Raw genomic sequence first — 19460 nt, 5'->3', positions numbered from 1 at the left:
CACACACACACACACACACACACACACACACACGCTTGTAAACTGTCAGCTGACAAGCAGGAACATGCAGAGCGACTTTCTCAACACAGCTGACATCTTTTAAAAATAAAAATCAAAGACACTTCAGTCTACGAGAGCCACTCACTCCATCCGTTCAGCCGGGCCCTCCGAGCCAAGTGAGAGTCAATGGTCGGCGTGCCTCTCCGGGTTCTGGTTTCCTCTGTGAAAAGAAAGGAAATAATGCTGAAAGGAGAGACACGTTTTCAGTACGCACCACCGGTTGCTTTGGCAGTCTGGAGGAAGTGAGCTAGCTGGAGGGTGAAGAAGGAAAAAAAAAGAAAAAAGGAGGAATAGAAAGTGGGTCAGCTCTGGACATTATTCCAGATGTATAGGCTGAAACATACCCGAGGTGGTTTTGACTCCCATAACATCAATTATCAAGAAACCGTTCTAGGTTTACAGACATTTCAGGAATGAAACGACTCATTTAAACGCTTAAGAAACACTGTCAATAAATCATTTCAGGCTCCAAACCAACAGCTATTTGGGCTCATAATTTGGATTCCAGAGGGAGTTGATTGGATGCGATTGAAGACGCTTCTCCGTCGCCCAACACATGAGTTATGGCCTGAGAGAGCGAGGGATGATGGGAGGGCGGGGGACAGAAAACAAGCAAACAATTGTCTTGTTTTCCCACACAGCGAACAGAGACGAGGAACACAGCGTCTTCAACAAGTCTTTCCTTTTTTTATTTCTCTTTTTGCGGATAGATCACCATCTTCTTCACAGTTTTCTAAAAACCATCATCATCACCACGATTAACAATCAAAACTAAACTAAAACAAGATTTTAAAAAAACAAAACAGTGTGTTCAAGAGCTTCGTGTTCGGGCACAGAGGGCTATACATGTAGAAATGGATCAAAATCATAACAATAACAGTTGAATGGAATGGTTTGTATACAAAGTTACAAATGAGTAAAAATAAAAAAAACTTGTGCGCGTGTGAGTGTGTATCTGACACCACAAGGGTCATCTCAGGTCAAAACGGGAGGAACGCTGGCACACAAACACACACATGCACACAAAGGCAAGGCGCGTTGGCACTTGTAGGACGGGCATGCGCGAGGAATGCCAGCTCGCATCGCCACCGCCGGCTGTGCCAACAGCGGCAGAGCAAACTGTGGTCGCTTCCAGGCCTTCGGGCCTCCACACCAAAGTCCTCGTGACTCAAAGTGGATCTCAGTCAGCGGGGCGTGAAACTCACAGCGACGTGTGACACACATCAACCACCTCCCGTCTCGCTGACCGACCTCCATTCTGGGTTATTTTTTGTTTTATTTCTGCTCCGTTACTAGGCTTGGAATTGATTTGGCCGATGTGACAATCACTCTGATTTATTGCCTCGGGTCAGAAACCACATTACCCATAAAGCTGCACTACTCCTACCCTTTTTACTACGTTACACTTCATGTGAACCCTTTACATTGTGGCTTGGACAACTTCCATTGTCAGAAAAAACCTGACGTACTGTATTTAAACCATCTACAAATGGCATAGTTATAAGGTTTCAGCGTGGCGCTCAGACGTTCTGCTGAGTAACAGTAAAAACACCTGATGGGCCGACTAGCTTTCAGAGAAGAATACTTCAAATGCTTGGCCTTTCTGTGGACCAATTACACTACAAAAGGTTGTGTAAGAGCGCTAAGATGGGAAATAAATAAAGAAAAGATGAACTGAATAAATATTTTATAAATGTGAGGTCTAATTTGGGGCCTTGTGGTCTTTTCACATCATGTTTGCACCTAAATAACAGGCTTCACTTCCAGGTTTAGAGTTTCTCTCTGCGGAACCCTCCACCCCCACTAAATCTAATGCTAGGGACTATGGACCCACTGAAATCTTATCCACAAAGACCTTTAGTGAGAGGCTTCCACACATCATAAACCAATGTCAGGGTTAAGAATTTAGAAAAGAAGCAAACTCAATGAAATACACAAGTGCAGAGAGCAGGAGGCTCCCGAGAGAAATACTAAACATCCAAACACAGATAGTTTACATGTGTGTGTGTGTGTGTGTGTGTGTTTGGTGTGTTTTGTCACAGTGCAGCTTCTGAAGCAGAGCGGTGAAACATACCTCTGGTCACATGCCTCGTGCGCCCTCAGACCCTCCTACCACCTTGCTCTGTCCCGGCTCTGCCTTCCTAATCCTATAAACATTTTCTATGCGCATTCCTTCCTCCTTCCTCCTTCCTCCTTCCTCCCCCCTCCAATCCTCTCTCCTCCTTTCTTCCTCACATTCAGAAACTTTTCAAAACCTGCAATCATCTGTCCTTGACCTCAAACGTGTCATCAGACGTCCCGTTTTTCTTCCCTGGTCCTTTTTCCTTTTCTTAAAAGTTGTCCACTCATCCAGTGGCTCTTTCTAGCAACATCCTACACGCGTTCTAACTTCAGCCTGTAAACGAGGGGTTAGTACTTCTTTCTTGTATCTTAACGGTTCGGTTTAAGACACTTAACCTGTTCAGAGCGAGACACGGGGCTGCAGTGAGGGAGAGGTTATAGATCCTGTAATTAGCACTCGCCTTGAGGGGGCACTGGGACAAAACACATGACTCAGCAGATAAAAGAAGGGCACCAGGAGCTCCACTTGGTGCCAACAGAAGCTAATGCTGTAGCTCTCATGCTGACTGATCCCAGTTCTTGGTTGTGAGTGGTCCTCCAGAAAGAGCAACCCTCCTCCCCATACCTATCCCCACCTCCTCCCACGTAACACCAGTGCAGGTTTTTAGAAACATCTGGAACCGTTCTCCGTGGCAGCTCTGTGGGGAACATGGAGGCATTCCTGCTCCAGAGGAAAAGGGGGGGCGGGGGTGTACAGTCACAAAAAAATGAAGCAGTCCTCCTCGGGAAAGGAAAGAAGAAGAATCGGTGACACCTGGTCTGTGGCATTCAAATGAGGGAAGTTCCAACACAACATGGGGGGGCTTTACAGTGAGGCCCAGTGCATTTCTCCACTTTGTGTTTTTCAAATGAAATGAGGTAGGACAAGGTTCAGTCACTTGTTCAACCTTCAGACGCTCCACAGGTTCAGTCTTGCTGGCGGGGAACAACATCCAAAGAAAAAAAATCTGAAATCAGGTGGTGGCTTCAGCGACACAACGGATAGAGCTCAGAAAAGAGGGGGGGGGGGGTCCAGACGGATAGAGCCCTCCGGTCAGTCACTTCCCCAGCAGCTGCTTCCTCTGCTGCTCCCACAGGGCCTCCAGGTGATCCGCCCTCTTCAGGGCAGCCTATCAGAGGAGAGGACCGACAGTTAAACACCCGCTGTCAATCATCTCTCATCCCACTGTGTGTTTTCATAATAATCACGCTCTGACAGAACGACCGGGGGCCGCCCTCACCTCGTGCTGCTTCCGGAGATGACTGACAGTTTCCTCCTTCTTCAAGATGGCCGACTTCACTCTGGAAAGACATCAAAGAAAATAAGTATAAATTGTGACTCTTCACTTTCACGTAAGCGCTTACTTGACAACTGTATGGCCAAAAGTATGCCAGCACTGAATGTTCCTTCAACTTAATCTTAATTTTGTTTTATATTCAAAACAGAATGATAATTATTAAAGTAAGTTAGACTCACCGTTGGTGGACTTCAGCCAGTTCCTCCTCCTTCTCCCTGGTGACCCTCTCCACCTCCAGCCGGAGCCTCGCTCTGACTTCTGACACCTCCACTTTCATCCTGCGGTTCTCCTCCTCAGTCATCACCAGCCGGTCGGCGAACTCCTGCCGTATCACCTCCGCCAGGCTGCGGCGCTCGTCCACCAGCTTGTCCCTGGTCTGAATGGACAAGTTCAAGAGGAGAAGAGGTAACAGAACGGTAAGAAGAGGCCTTGAGAGGAAACATGAAAGAACATGCGACTCGATGTTTCCTCCGTACCTGAGTGACGTCTTCGGTCTCCTGTTCCTTCTGTCGGAGGACGGCCTGCAGTCGGATCAGCTCTCCCTCCGCCTCCATCTGCTGCCTCCTCAGCTCTTGTTGCTTCTCCACAGCCGCCCTCTCAGAGCGCTCCAGCTCCTTCAGCTCGGCCTCGTACTTCTCCCTCACACGCTTCACCCTAAAAACAGAGTTAATGGGAGAGCAGTGTCGGTTAGAAAGTTTGTTAACATTTGGTGAAGCCTGTGGAGAGGAAGTGTAGGAAAAAAAATAGGCATTGCATAGGTAAAAAGATTTGTATCTAACATTCTGGAAGAATGCTGATCAATCTTTTCATTCTGTGGACATGAGATCTGTTACACTTCTGTTCATCTTGGGAGAGGAATCCCTCCTCTGTTTCTCTTTTCTTCCCCATTAAAAGGCTTTTTTGGGGAGTTTTCATGACAACATCTTTCGTATTGTAATGTGTTCAATGAAATAACATTAGAGCTGGGTGTGACTGTGCCCCACACACACCTGTTGTCAGCTGCCCTCTCACACTCCTCCTTGTCCTTGCTGGTCTCCTCCTCCAGCGTCCAGATGGCGAGCTCGATCTCCTTGTCGCGTCCTCGTCGCAGTTCTTCTTTCAGCTCTCGCTCGCGGCTCAGCAGCCACGCTTCCTGTGGACACAAAAAAACACAAATGATGTCTGTCCGCACGCACGCACGCACGCACACAAGTAATCGCTTACACGACCTGGCTCGGTTAACTGTAGAATTTCTTCCTTGTTGGTTAATTTCTTACTTATTAACAGAAAGTCCCTGCATGCATCAATGAGATGTGACTCATTGACTGTTCTACCTCATTAAAGTATAAAAGATTTCCTTAAAGATGCATTTAAGAGAGTTGGAAAGCACAGGTTGCTCTCACTTCACTGCACTCCAGAGAGCTGGAAATGTGCCAACTGCCCCGGTCACTTTACACAATGGAGAAAGATCTTTGTTCTTTTTTCTTGTTCTATTTACACTCAGGGGGAATTTTTACAGGCCAAGCAGGAGTCTGAGCTGAAGGAGTTTCTGGTGAACCTGATTTCATCTGATTTCTCCAGAATCCGACCCGGTGGCTCCAATGACGAGCTTTAAGAATAACTATATAGAAACAGACGATCTTCTCTCTGATGGTCTTGTTTACTGATGGAGGTCATATAGAGGATCAGGACTAGACTTAGACTGATTCAGGACCAGTTAAATGTTCCTCATTGTAACTCTTAAACTGATACATGATGGATCGTAATGCATTGAAGAGAAGTTTTGTGGGACAGTTGAACATGCATGTACCAAAACAAGAGTGTCACCGAAAAACTGACACCATATTTTGCAAAAAGTATCAATTCGAAAGGTTTGACACATTTCCATGTATTAACTCAAAGAAAGTGATTCTGTAAAGACTCAATCTGCACATTCCTACAGGAACTATGAGCACAAATCTTTATATTTACAGGGTATTTAGTTTAGTTTCTTACACCTCAGTGTGAACAAAAGAAGCACAGCGCGTCAACAAACCTCTTTTTTCTTGTAGTTTTCTTCCCACGTCTGCTTTTCAATGTCCAAACGTTCTTGTAATGCCTTCATCTCCACCTGGTCACACAAACAACACTCGATCAGTTTCCTGCTAACTGCCTAAAGATAAGTGTGATGGATGTGACTCGAGGTGCAGATACTGGTTAATGATACTGCTGTTATTCTCATCACCTGGTGCCTCCTCTCCTGCTCCTCTCGGGTCTTGTCCAGCTCTTCTCGGAGGGCCCTCCCAGCCAGAGAGCTGTTCTCCTCCAGCTGCCTCCGCAGATCCTCCAGCTCGGCCCGCTGCCTGCAGGACAAACACGAAGAAGAGCTTTGACCAGGAGAACCACAATAATCCCTCATAAGTCATCTGTGAGAATCCCGTTTATTGACTCAGGATGTTTTCGGTAAAACCTAAAGGTTTTCTACGGAGCCAATCAATGATGTTGCATGTACGAGATACATTTAGTCTTCTTTATTTACTACGACTAAATGTCATATTTCAAAATATGAAAAGGCAGCTATTATTGGAGTTTTAATTATGCAAGTAAAATGAATTGTGTTCCAATTATCAGTATGCATCCAAATCCATACAATATGTCATAGCAATTATTTTTAGTTCACAATGATATATTTTTTTTAATTTATACTTTTAATGGCATAATAGAGCTTATTTAAGTCTCCTGTCTTCTAAAAGTCACTTGTTTCACAGCAAAAGGCTACATGTGTTTAATGTTCCCTGCAGGATTGAAGGGCCTGATGGTGGGTTTGAAAGAACAGTTCCTCTCCTCTGACACAAACATCTGTAAAGCTGCTCCAGAACAATGACTCTATGAGGTTCCTCCTGTAACAGAATCACCAGACTAGACTGGAACCACAACTCAGAAACACCCAGAGGAGTTTTCAGGATTTTCCTACTGATTCAGCTTCTTATTCTGCAGAATGACGACTGGAACACTCTGTGGACGTCTCCCGTAAAATAAACAACTCTGGTAGTGACTCCAGATTTTCACACTGGAAAAAGACATGACCTTTGACCTTACCTTGCAGCCAGCTGAGCCAGCCTCTCTTTCTCGTCGGAAACCTCCTTGTAGAGACGCCTCCTCTGTTGCTGCAGCGACAGCTCCTCCTCCTGAAGCTGCTTCTCGTATCTGAAACACACAAAAAGAAACAGTCTGCTTAGATGAAGGTGAACAATGTGTTAGTATTACCCACTAGTTAGAGCACACAAACATTTGCCCGCTGGCTTTTAATTAACTCATCAACTCTGCCAGCCTGTCCCTTGAAATGGAACACCATCATTCCTTGTGTACCACAGATGCAAGTTAATTAAAAGCCTCTCTCTTTCTCTCTGTGTCTCTTGTTTTGCGGTGCAGTCAGCATGATTTCAGGGCTTCCAGAAATAGCCACGAGGAGCACGTTGACTAAACTGTTAAGACTGAGGGCCATCTCTCTCAGGTCTTAATGCACTGAAGTCCACGAAGACTTCCTAGTAGACAAGATGCTCACTGTGAAGCTGCTTCCTGCTTCCTGTCTGAAGAGTTTGTCTTTGTGTCTTTCAGCTTCCAGTTCAAAGAGCTGAGTGTGAGGTTGGAAGTTTTTAAGAGAGTTGGAAGCTGCCATTTTCTGTGTTGATGTGTGTGTGCTTGCATGCTTATAGGTACCATGAAATAAACAATTTATGAGCTACGAGTCACTAGATGATCCAACTCAGTTATCTGTAATCATGTACAGAACGTCAAACACCGTGACAGAGACTCAGAGGTTTGACTTTATCCACTTTTAAATGGACAGTGTGATCAACGGCAGTGATTAGTAGCCTGCAGCCGTAGACGATGCCGTTGTTTCGGTTTAACCAGTGACCGTGTTAACTGGAGACCCGATGAATCCGTGGTTGCTCGTAGTGACAAAGGTGTTGAACACGGCCAAAAATCATGTGGCTGTCATTTAAAAAAAAAAAAAAAAAAAAAAAACTACTCATCTGTGTTTATCATCTAAGCCAACTATTAAGTTACTACCAGCAACCAGGGAGGCATTCGGCTGAGAGTCACCAGTTAATACGATAACTTGTTAAACTGAAACACCTGTTGCTCTGACATAACTCAGAATTCCAACATGTAGAACTTCAATCAGCTGTTGGAATATTGATTCTGACAACCCAACAACGCAACAACCAGACATTTTGATGCTGGTAACAGTTTTAATTCAACGTTTAAAACTGAGGCAAAAGACATTGCAAAGGCCCACACGCTGATTTTTGATGACGTCGGCGGTAAAAGGGTCTATGGAAGGCCATTGTTAGTACTGATGCCCACCTCTGTTTGGATAGCTCCCTCTCTCTCTGGCACTGCTCCTCCTTCTCCCTCTCCAGCTGTTGGCGGAGCTCCTCACACTGGCGGACGTAGCGCTGCGCCGCCCGGTCGTCTGCCTGCAGCAGCTCCGCCTCGTGGAGCGTCCGCAGCTTCTTCAGCTCCTGTTTGTGCTTGGAGATCAGCTTCTGGATCTCTGGCTCCAGACCTGAGGGAGAAAAAAAAACCAGAATCCAGTTCATGTTCTGCTGCTGGTCAGGGCCTTACAACGTGTTAACGGCTCACTGGATAAAACTCGCTGGGAGAGAAATGTAATGATTCATGTTTTGTTTTAATAATAAATCTTGGTCAGGTTAATTAGAGGCAGGTTTATTTCAGGTCTAAATATTTGTGAAAGCAGAAGTCAACGTACCTAAACAATCATGGATTAAAGAAATACAAACCGGCTTCTCGAGCCCGGTGACTGTACAAACATTTCATCAGCTCTGGCTGATCACTGCCAGTGACTCGAATCAAAACAGGCAGGAACTAACGGAAGAACTTGGTCTGTTTCCGTGAACAAAACTGCACCTCTTTGTTCATCCCGCCCTTCACAAGCTGGATATTGATTTTGGCAATTGATTCATTATGGACAGAGTGTATTTAGTATGCTCCTTTGAGTTCAATGGCAGGAGGCCAGAGTCAACATGATTCTGAAAAGGAGCTGAGGTCACCTGAACAGTAGAGGATTTGGAAGGAAAAAAAAGTGTACTTGATAAAAAGTTACACAACATGACATTACACCATGGCGGCAAAAATTATTTTTTATCTTTGTCATTTGTTCTATACATTTTTTTTTATCAATTGATCGATTAGTTGTTTGGTCTGTAAAATGTCTGAAAGTTATGAAACACGTAGTGTTTCCCAAAGCCCGAGGTGATGTCTTAGAATGTCTTGTTTTGTCAAATAAATTCAGATTACTGTCCCAGAGGACGAGAGAAACCAGAAAATATTCACATGTAAGAAGTTGGAATCACAGTTTTTCTTTTTTAACACTCAAATCGATTGTTAATCAAAATGTTTGCAGATTTATTCAATAAATGAATTGTTGCAGCTCTACATTACACACACATCTGCTTATTGATGGCCTGCTCTTTAAAGAGCTTCACTACAGATGTGTAAATCTCACATTTCCTCTCAGAGCTGAGCTGCAGTACCTTTAACAGTGATCTCTTTGATCTTCTTGGTTTTCTCGTCGATCCATTTCTCCCGGCGGATCTTCTCCGTGGCGCTCATGAGCTCTTTTAACTTCTTGATTTCCTGTGGAGGGAGGAAGGTGAATGATGGAGGTGGTTTAGTGTCACAGAGATCGGCATTGATAGATAAAATATGTGCAATACACTGTACAATACTACAATTATTCTGTCTGTATATATATAATATTTTAGTTATTGTGGATTTTTTTTTCTTCTTTTACTTATTTAATATTCTTTACTGTGTTAATACTTATTTACTTATTTATAATATTTGTTTTTATCATGTTTTTTTTTCTCTCCTATCTCCTAATCCTGCACATTTACTAATAAAAGATTATCTTATTTTATCTTATTAGCAGCAGGTTATTATTCTCATGTAAAGCAAGGGAGGGACTCTGTTCAGCTTTCAATGGGTATGCGTGTTAAGATCAAATAGTTAATTGAAAAACACCACAAAGGCAATAAAAGGAAGAGGGGAGTTCAAACTAATTCTGGGCAAGACAACTAACCCAACAACATAAATCCAAGTTAGCATTATATCTAAATCTAGAGATGAATGAGAAAAGACTGAGGAGACTCACATGCAGACAGACTGTCCAACAAAAGTTGTGAGGGACAGACGAATGAAAGGAAAAAAGGAATGGTAGAATGAGAGAGATGACCGTGCCAAGGATGACTGTAAGGGGAGAAAAAAATAAGTTACCTCGCACAAGGGACCCAGAATTTGCCACACCTAAAAGCCAGGAAAAAAAACAGATATACAGACATAGAGAGACAGTGAAGAAGAAGAAGAAGAAGAAGAAGAAGAAGAAGAAGAAGAAGAAGAAGAAGAAGAAGAAGAAGAAGAAGAGAGGGAAAAACAGAGAAAAGACAGTTAAACAAAAGCAGCACTGCAAGAAAGTTACGCAACACAATGACGCGAGATGCAAAGCTGCAGAAGCAGAGAAGCAAAAGGTTTTCGCAGTGAAAACTTAAAAGCGCACGAGCAAACTCTTAAATCTCCACGGGAACATTCGATCGTCATGGAGCTTTTCAGCTGGTGGGAACGTCTTCTCACCATTTCATGTTGCTCCTGCATCTGTGCAATCTTCTTGGTGTACTTTTGGTCCACCTGCTTCAGTTCTCCCACCACTCCTTCACAGCGCTCACTCAACAGCTTTTTATCGTTGATCAGCTGAAGAAAGACAGAATACATTTTTGACCATGAGAGAAGATATAGACGTGTTAGAAAAGCTGGATGCAGCTGGGGTTAGACTGTGTATGTGCAGCTACCTGATCAATGAAGGTGAGGTGTCTCTGGATGGTGGCTTCATATTGTTCCCTCTGGAGCTGGAAGTTTCTGCTCAGCTCCTTCTCGGTCTCCTTCACGTGTCTGACAGTGAGCTCTCTCTGCTGGCTCTGAAGGACAGGAGAGGAGATAGACATGATAAACAATCCTGAGGTCTGGGACCAACCACATTAAAATGCACTATAATGTATGTGCGTTTTCCCCCCACCAGTGCGGTCTGCAGCATGTTGACTGTGCGTTTCTTCTCCTCCAGCTCCAGCTTGATTCTCATCATGGAGCCGGAGACTTCGGCGGCGGTGGCAGACGCCTGCTCGACGCCAACCAGCTCCTCCTCCGACAACACGGCCTGAGAACACACAGGGTTCATTCAACAAGTAGTCTACGCGTGTCAACTTATTTAAAGTTTTGTTATTAATGAGGAAATCCAACAACAACAGGATTAACGTAATCTGAGGACGGACAGACGCTGACCTCTCTGTGCGACCCCGAGGTCACCGAGCGCGGCCTCTCCTGTTCAGACTTCTCCATCTCGTCCAGGAAGCTCATGATGCTCTGCAGCTTGGCCTCGGAGAGCAGGGCGCCCCCGTCCGGCAGCGCGGGATGGTGGCTCAGCTGGCCGTGACGCTCCAGGTTGTCCGTGGTCAGAGAGGTGGAGTCTCCGTCCTTTGGATGAGACACAGTGGAGAAGCAGGTTACAGTCGAGGCACCATTAAATCAACAGAGTTTCTCTCTGGACAAAAGGAAACCAAAGAAGTCCTCTCTCGCTGAAGACCTTTATCTACATAACTAGGAAATGAGTACTTCTATAAGTGTCACCTCATCTATCCAGGCGTATTTGTCTTTGCTGTAGCACTTTGGCTCTGACAGCCGCTGTGGCTCCTCCTCCAGCAGCTTCAGGGTGTCCAGCAGCTCGTTGAGGGTGGTTTTAGACGGAGCCCTGCTGGACAAAGCGCCCTGCCGCTGGTCCTCCACACTCACCGACCTCTGCAGGATCTCCTGCAGCACGGAGATAACAAACTTGTAACGGATGGAACGATTATTGGTTAATTGATTTGAAAATAAAGTGCAGTTGGAAGTTTTCAATTCTTTACCTGGGAACACTGGGAACCTCTGCAATTGGACAGAGCTGGGGAAACGGCTCTGAAGCTGGAGAGCTCGCCGAACTCAGCAGCAACATTCAGATTGGAGTCTGTGGAAACATTGAAACCGAGACAAGACCAAGACTTTAAGGGGTTGAGATCAAGTCAAGACAGAGACCAAGGTAGGGCGAGACTGAAAAAACAGCCTGAAGCACTAACAATAAAATGTTCAGCCTGCACACCATAGTAACTCCTAAAATTGAGATCCTCATTCCCATAAAGATTCCTCTTAATTCCCCTCTTTTTTTTTACATATATACCATATATCTACTACAACACTGCTACAGTAACAGTATTACAGGTTTCTTTCCCTGTTTTTTTAGCATTCTTAAATGTTTTGGTGGTCACTAACGCTCACCTGTGTTCTTAGCTTTCACATCAGTGGATGACGTCCGGCTGTTGTTGCCCGGTGAGGCTGGACCTTTGTTGGTGAGAGAAATCTTGGGCTGCTTCCTGCGTCCTACCACACCTGTTTGTCTCAGACTCTCCACCTCCACCTCAGCTGCATGCTGACCCTCTGCAGACCGCTGGACTCTTTTCTGCTGCAGCTCCTGTAGCACACCACCAGAGGGAGACATCAGTCAATCAACAGCTGTGAACCTTATCCATGGGTACATCCCAAGTCTCTTAAATTGCCTCCTCGATTCCCTCACCAGGCGAGGAGAGAGGAAACGAGGAAATGTGTTTTAAGAGACATGAGACGTCCTTTCCTCTGAAGCGTCACGTGAAGCGACGTCTGTTTCTGATGACGGCGGCCGCTGAACACAGCTGATCACAGCCGATCAGCTGTCAGTCGGTTTAACAGCTGGAGAGACTTTTGATTTTATGTCTGCACACATAATCACTGTATTAATAATGACACAAAGTAATCATCACTGTACTAATATTAATAATGACACAAAGTAATCATCACTGCCAGAGTAGAAATGTATTTATCTCTGCAGCCTGTTACCGGTTTAACAAACTGCATTGAGTATTTATACTGTGTGCTGTGTAGTTATACTATGTTCTGTGTATTTATACTGTGTTCTTAGTATTCATACTGTGTTCTGTGTCCTGCTCATAAGCGCAGGACCGTTTGTCTTATTTATGAATTATTAACGTCTGTATGTTTTGAAATTGTGATGTCATTATTAAATAATCCAGAATATGATTATGTTTTCTCCTAAACACTGGAATTAATTGATTAGGCTCAATGTTTATGGGAATTATTAGCCTCATATGAATGAATAGAAATGAAGATAAATTATGTAAAAAGTGTTTCTACTGACAAACAGACAGACTCTCCAACTCTTTAACTCTCTCTCTCTCTCTTTCTAACTTTTTAATCCATTCAGTCTGTGATCTGTCATCACTCTGGTATTAAACTCCAGTGATGATGATCTATATCAGATCAGTACAATCAGCTGCAGCGTCCAATCAGATAACAGATGAACGATGAGGGGGCGTGTCGGCCCTCACAACACTTCCTGAAAGGATGATCTCGTGGCTCCTCAGAGATCCCTCCTCGCCTCTCGAGCCTCGATCCTCGCTGCCGAAACAAGAGCTTTGGGACGGCCGTCAATATGGCGGCGCAGAACGACTTCCGGTTCAAGCGAGGATGGAGGAGCGAGGAGACGACAAATAAGAGACTTGGGATGTACCCTATGAGCTCTGATTACTTTAATCAGGGTCTACAACACAAGTACTTACCTCGGGTGTGTTCACCTGGGTGGCAGCGAGGCGGGCCAGACGGGCTTTCTCTTTACGAATCAATTTCCTGTCGTTCTGCTGATGCTGCTGCACCAGACAGACGTCTACCTCGACTCTGTCCTCCTGATGCTACGACAGAAACACACAGAGAGGATGTGTTGAACATCAGGAGAAAGGGAGAGGAAGGGCATGAAGGAAGAGGAGCGCTAAGCTGTGAAGGTAAGAAGGTATTTACCTGAGAACACTGAGAGCCTCTGTGATTGGACGAAGCTGGGGAAATGGCCCTGAAGCTCAGCTCAATTAAGTCAGCCGTTACGTTCAAATTGGAGTCTGTGGAGACCAAATATGAATCAATACTCTTATTACATCATTAATGGCTTGTACTGGCCAGTACGAGTGCCATTTATTACCACACAACAATGTAACACAAGAACTATGAGGACAACAGACTTTAATCTGCTACTATTCCCAGACTTTTCAATGCCCAGAAATCATAAAAAAACAAGAATGATTATAAATGATTGATGATGAATTTCACTATAAAATGAACCCGAGCAGAGGCGTGCAGACCTGTGTTCTTAGCTTTCACATCAGTGGGGGACATCGGGCTGTTGTTGCCCGGTGATGCTGGACCTTTGTTGGTGGGAGAAATCTTGGGCGGCTTCTTGCGTCCAGCCACACCAGTCGGCCTCAGACTCTCCAGCTCCACCTCTGTTGCATGCTGAGCCTCTGCAGCCCGCTTAGCTCTCTTCTGCTGCAGCTCCTGTAGCACACCACCAGAGTGAGACACGCAACACTGTTGTGAGACATAGTAAACCGGGGAAAACATCCACAAAGACGCTTGTTTCAAATGCTTGGTTGGGGTCAAGTGTGTGACCTAATAAAGTAGATCTTAGCTCCAACATCTACGGAACAGCTACATAGAGTTTTAGCTTGACAGGCTTTGGTCCTACTAGCAGTGTGCCTCCACAGACTTCTGCATCAGTAAAACTTTATGGACGTGCAGCACTAAAACTGCTGGAGATAAATCTGAGCTTGTCACCTGGATGGCAGCCAGACGGGCCTGGCGAGCTTTCTCCTCACGAATCCTTTTCCTGTCCTCGTCCTTTTTCTGCTGCTGCTGCTCCGGGCGACTGTCCTCCTCCGTTCTCTCCTCCCACTCCTAAAACGAAAAGAGAGAGAGAGTGTGATAGTTGATACAGTGTGAGAGATAAAAAAACAAAACTGTTCAGGCTACGGAGGATAAAAGGTGAGGCGGATGGATACCTTTCTTTTACTGGCGAGGATGCGTTTGAGTGCCGCCTGGTTAGTGTGCTGTCTCTTGGTATGGCGTCTGTACCAGCGCTGGATGGTGACTGCCGCCTGGTTCACCTGCTGAATAAACCTTCAAAAACACACAAAGGAGCTGCTATAAGTCACGGAACAATAAGGCCAACAGAACAGTAAACGCACAGTAGGACGGTGCAGTGGGTCTTACCTCTCGGCCTCCTCCTCGGTGACCTCCCTCCTTCTAGACGGGACGGGGCTGCCGCGCTGAGCCGACACCGGAGATCTGTTGTTGGAGCTGGAGGAAGCCGAAGAGAAATTCTTCTGGGACTTTGTCAGGGAGCTGTTGTCTTGTGACACCTCGTCGTTTGCTGTGGCCTTCAGGATGTTGCTGAAAGAAAAGTATGATTGGTTATTCTGGAAAAATCCATACAATTCCAATGACATCACTGAAGACAATGACCTCCAAACCCATGTAAGCAAGCGAGGACGTTACTTTCAGGACATACTTAAATGACGGCCTCTGGTTGGAGCTCTTGGGCGTGAGTGGTTTCTCAGAGTAGTTGTTGTGTAAGATGGTGGTGACAGAGTTCCCCACAGCTCCCTTGTTGCTCCTGGGAAAAACAAATAGACATGGTGACACAGTTCAGTCATGTGTTTGTGTATTGAGAGACCTCTGACACCTTATAACACTTCATCCCCCCCCCACCCAAGGCCTTAGAGTAACAGATAGTGTACATGCTTTGAAATTCTAACCATATGACAAACTCAATTTTCATGGAAGAAAACGTCTCAGTGTGTGGGTGGAATTCCTGAAGGCAGTATCAGCTGCCATGATCAGCAAGTATGAAATGTGAGAAGGAGCGAGAAATCTAGAATGCAGTAGTGCAAGTAGTCACCTGGCTGATGTCGGGCTTGTCCCATCTCTACCTGGGCTGCTGTGTGTGTGTGTGTGTGTGTGTGTGTGTGTGTGTGTGTGTGTGTGTGTGTGTGTGTGTGTGTGTGTGTGTGTGTGTGTGTGTGTGTGTGTGTGTGTGTGTGTGTCAGAGCCGCTGCCCACCTGTTGTTGGCGGTGAAGGTGGCAGCCAGAGCGATGCCAGGCTCTCTTTTCTTCAGGCCGGTGGGAGAGTCCACGCTGCCGGTGCTGCGGGAGCTCGAGTGCAGAGAGAAAGCTCTGGGCTGATCGTCCTTAGAGACAGGAGACAAACACTTGTTACACCATAGCTACTAAAATATTGACAAATCTTAAAACTGATTTCTTCATGTTGTTATGTTGTAGAGTATAATGTTTTTATACACCATTGTATTTATGTGAGGCTCTGTGAAGACTGTGTCAAAACATTTCCTTTGAAAAAGGACAAAAATAATCTATCTATAATAAATCAAATGTTATGACAAGAGAGCTGATGTCAGAGTGTGGTTGAAGGCAAATACCAGGATGTTCCATGTGGTTCTGTCTGGTGAGGCTTTGCTGAGGCTGGCCAGTTTCTTGCGTCCATCTGAGCTGCTGTCGAACAGGGCCAGGTAGTCCTCACTCTGGTCCTGACTGGGAAACGCACACAACCAGCCACAGGTCAGGCCCATTGTTTTATGTAGAACAATACTGAGCTACACTAGCACTGTCAGCTCAAAACCTGGGCAAATGAAACCCAAACTACTTGCATAGGTAGATACCACTAGAGTGGGGTGAAAATATATTTTTGCATGTTGGATGAACTGTATTTTAAAAAGGCTGTAATAGCAGCTGTGAGCCAAGAAGAAAAAAAAAAAAAAAAAAAAAAAAAAAAAAAAAAAAAAAAAAATCACATCTGTCCTTTTTAAGTGGGGTAAAAAAAGCATTCTGGGCTCACTTTTCACTCAACAATGGCTTAACAGTGCACAATTAAACAACGAGACACAATGTATGAACCTCGAGTCATGGCCTTTAGAAGATTAAATGTTGTAATGACAGCTGCAGAAAGGAGACTCATCCCCTTCTCTTCTCCTCCCCCAAGTGCTGGAATTCAGTATGTGGCAGCTGCCCGTCTGTTAGGGGGATCTCCGTTATGGATTCCATGTAAATGCGTGCATGCATGTGCTGATCCCCACGACCTGTCATCCAACCCTCAAATAGCCTTACACACCAGCACCTCCATCATGAGGCACAGATGTAGGCTGACCTCTTGTCTGGCCTGGCCTCCTATGGTATCTGTGCTGCAGCCTGCCTGTGCTGTGCAGGGTGTCTGGAAAAGTATATAAATCAGCATGTGTGTGTGTGTGTGTGTGTGTGTGTGTGTGTGTGTGTGTGTGTGTGTGTGTGTGTGTGTGTGTGTGTGTGTGTGTGTGTGTGTGTGTCTTCGGGGGGTTGAAGCCAGCTGGCCCAATGAAAAGCGATCTGACAACACAATTGAGGCAGCACATTCCTCTACTTTTTGCCTTACAAGAGAGTGGAGCACGGAGGGGAGGAAGCAGTGGCGAGGCAGAGGGGTGGTGAGTGACCCAATGACAGCCCTGAAAGACTCAGACTTGGAGGGGGTATTTAGAATGTCTTTAAATTTAAAGCCCCTCTGTTCTGCATCCTCAGAGGCAGAGAGGGGAAGGGGCGGATGGAGGCAGCTGCCGGACAATAGGACCAGAGCGTGCACACACACTTCTCCTTTCACTGGCTCCTGGTGGAGGGGGGGGGTAACCTGACCCCGAGATCCAGGCCCTCCCCCTTCTAACCTGGGACAAAGCAAGTCCCTGCACCCCGCGACCCTAGCAACAGCCGCCCAGCTCCCCTCCACTCTTTATCATGCAGGAGCTGGCGCGCCACAATTCCCATTGTCTGGACCGCTGAGGGTTTGGGGCTGCCAGCTGTTGCTCGCTGAAGAGAGACACTCTGGTTTAAAGAGATCCAGGGATTGTTCCTGGCAAAACACGAGGGCTGCTTTAAGACTGTCGGACACACCTTATCTTAAATGCAAACATTATTTTCTGTCGTTTCCAAAAACATGTCCTTCATATTTCAGACGCATGTGTGTTACTGTCAAAGGTCATGTGATGATCCAACTGAGAACATAACAGCAAGTTTTGCCTGAGGCTTTGCAGAACACATGTGTCAGCACATACTGTACTCTGTGCAGTTTAGTGTGTCAATGTCAATGATAAGGAATGAAGGAAACAGGACAGACCCAGAGAAATAAGAAGGGATACCAGTGTGTTACAAGCATAAATAGTTCCAGTGTTATTACAGCAGCAGGTGTGTATGCATGTGTGTGTTTGTACCTTGAACTGATGTTGGCCTGCTGATTAACCTGCGTGGTGCTGTTGGACCGCCTGAGGTTCTTGATGGAGCGGGAGCTACCAAAGCTGGCATCACTCTGTGGATTCAAAAGGTTCGTTAAAATGTGTTTGCAAACATTACACACATCATTGTATGGTGGAGATCTCCGAGACAAGCATCCGAGAAGACACTCGGCTCTTTCCTGCATCTTGATTAGATTAGAACTCGTAAACAATCGGCTGCTCCATTCTGTTGCCAGTTTAAATGTGCACATGTGGCAGTAGACAGTTGCTCACCAGGGTGTTGCGTTTTCCTCTGCTGTCGCCCGCCACAGACACCGATACGGACCGAGAGAAGAGTTTCCCAGGTGACGCACTGCTGGGTCTTTTGGACATGGAAAGCTGGGAGCCGGACAAGCTGAGGTCCAAGGCATCTCCTGAAACACCTGTCGCGATGGATGAAGGGCTACGTGTTGCATGCATCCTTTGGAAAACCTGAAATAAGAGTAAAATAGGCTTGAATATAAGACACAAAGGGCCACACATGCTATTGAAGCTAGGATCTCAGGCTACTCAACTACCCAGCCTACTGCTGGCTGTCTAATGCCCAGTCGCAGAAATATAAGATGGTGTCTATTCTATCTTCACAGGGACCTGGATCCATCGTCCATCCGGGATGAAGCTGCACTTGACAGCAGGACAGAGAGCAGGACTCCAGTGGGACGAGAGGAGGAGGACTCTGTGTTTACATCATGATGCTTGGTGCTCAAACACAGGCAGAGTTAGATAAGATAAGATAAGATAAGATAAGATAAGATAATCCTTTATTAGTCACGCAGCGGAGAAATTTACAGGATTACAGCAGCATAGATTATAGTGCAAACAAGAGACATAGTAAAAGAAAAGTATTATAAATAAGCAATAAAAACAGTAAAGAATCCACAATAACTGAAATATTATATACACAGACAGAAAACTATTATAACTATAATTGCACAGTGTATTTGATGGACAATGTGTCACCTCATGTTGAATTATTTGAATGTGAAGATGCCCAGAAAATATTTTTTACATTCTCCTTATAATGCAAATAAAATAAAACAAAAATGCACTGCAGCAATGTACTGCTGTTTTTGTGGTGTGTGTGTCACGTGTTTGCTGAATGTTGTTGTGCATCCCTGACAAGACAACAGAGGAAGTAACATCCACTCCACCTTTGATTGTTTTGTCTCCCTGGGTAACCAACAACAAAACCCCGTGAGAACTCACAGCACGAGATTCTGTGTTTTTTTTTTAGAGCTAATGTTAAGTAGCAGGGGGGCTTATGAAGCATGCCAGGTTATGTTACATATCTCTGAGTATGAAAACAAAACACATCTGTCGTCATAAGTTAGCATAACATCACTTGTAAGCTAGCAAAGCTAACGCAGTCATTACGCCGTCACTACCGGATTACTCACTTCAAAAGCGGGATGGCACCATTGCTGATAAGCTCTTGAACGCCTCCACGGTCTTAATACCCGACACAAGCCTACTGGTACCCAGTGAAAGCGCTCCGTTGACTCAGTGGTCTAGCACTGGGAGCCAAATAAACGCGTCAAACTTCATCTCTGTGGTACTTCCGCCCCCTCGGTGTCTGTGATTGGTGGAGAGAGATCATTGTCTCTGCATACGCGGATCTGATTGGCTAGACCGAGCCGTCCGTCGACTGTGTGGATTCCAAGGGGGCGTGGCTAAAACAACAGTTTGGTTGACTTTGCAAAGGGGGGTGTGAGGGCAAAATGACATTTTTGAGTGTTGGGAAATACTTTGACTG

The 19460-nt window shown here is 45.4% G+C and overlaps 1 protein-coding gene across 1 annotated transcript; it reads right to left on the bottom strand.

The window, feature by feature from the left end:
- Nucleotides 1-743: 743 nt before the first annotated feature.
- cep131 (centrosomal protein 131) lies at nt 744-19428 on the bottom strand. The gene is made up of 29 exons (XM_054598947.1): nt 19105-19428; nt 17942-18139; nt 17648-17742; nt 15836-15947; nt 15462-15589; nt 14911-15015; nt 14613-14792; nt 14402-14519; nt 14178-14297; nt 13706-13898; nt 13371-13465; nt 13136-13264; nt 11802-11994; nt 11396-11493; nt 11121-11300; nt 10776-10967; nt 10513-10650; nt 10289-10414; nt 10074-10190; nt 8978-9080; nt 7788-7989; nt 6516-6623; nt 5662-5779; nt 5473-5547; nt 4448-4590; nt 3935-4112; nt 3638-3834; nt 3402-3462; nt 744-3290 (listed from the first exon to the last, which is right to left on the bottom strand). Exons 2-29 carry the CDS (start codon nt 18125-18127, stop codon nt 3219-3221), a joined length of 3762 nt encoding a protein of 1253 aa, XP_054454922.1. The 5' UTR covers nt 18128-18139; nt 19105-19428; the 3' UTR covers nt 744-3218.
- Between the last annotated feature and the right edge of the window lie 32 nt (nt 19429-19460).

Source organism: Anoplopoma fimbria, chromosome 5, assembly GCF_027596085.1.
Source record: "Anoplopoma fimbria isolate UVic2021 breed Golden Eagle Sablefish chromosome 5, Afim_UVic_2022, whole genome shotgun sequence".
Classification (NCBI taxonomy): domain Eukaryota; kingdom Metazoa; phylum Chordata; class Actinopteri; order Perciformes; family Anoplopomatidae; genus Anoplopoma; species Anoplopoma fimbria.
Note: the sequence above shows the minus strand (reverse complement) of the source record. Positions and strands in the feature narration are given on the sequence as shown.

Coding starts and splice junctions, on each gene's coding strand:
- cep131 (XM_054598947.1), bottom strand. CDS start 18,127: ATGCATGCAACACGTAGCCCTTCATCCATCGCGACAGGTGTTTCAGGA. Junction 10,968..11,120: donor AATACGCCTGGATAGATGAG/GTGACACTTATA, acceptor TCTCATCCAAAG/GACGGAGACTCCACCTCTCT. Junction 9,081..10,073: donor TGCAGGAGCAACATGAAATG/GTGAGAAGACGT, acceptor CTCCCTCCACAG/GAAATCAAGAAGTTAAAAGA.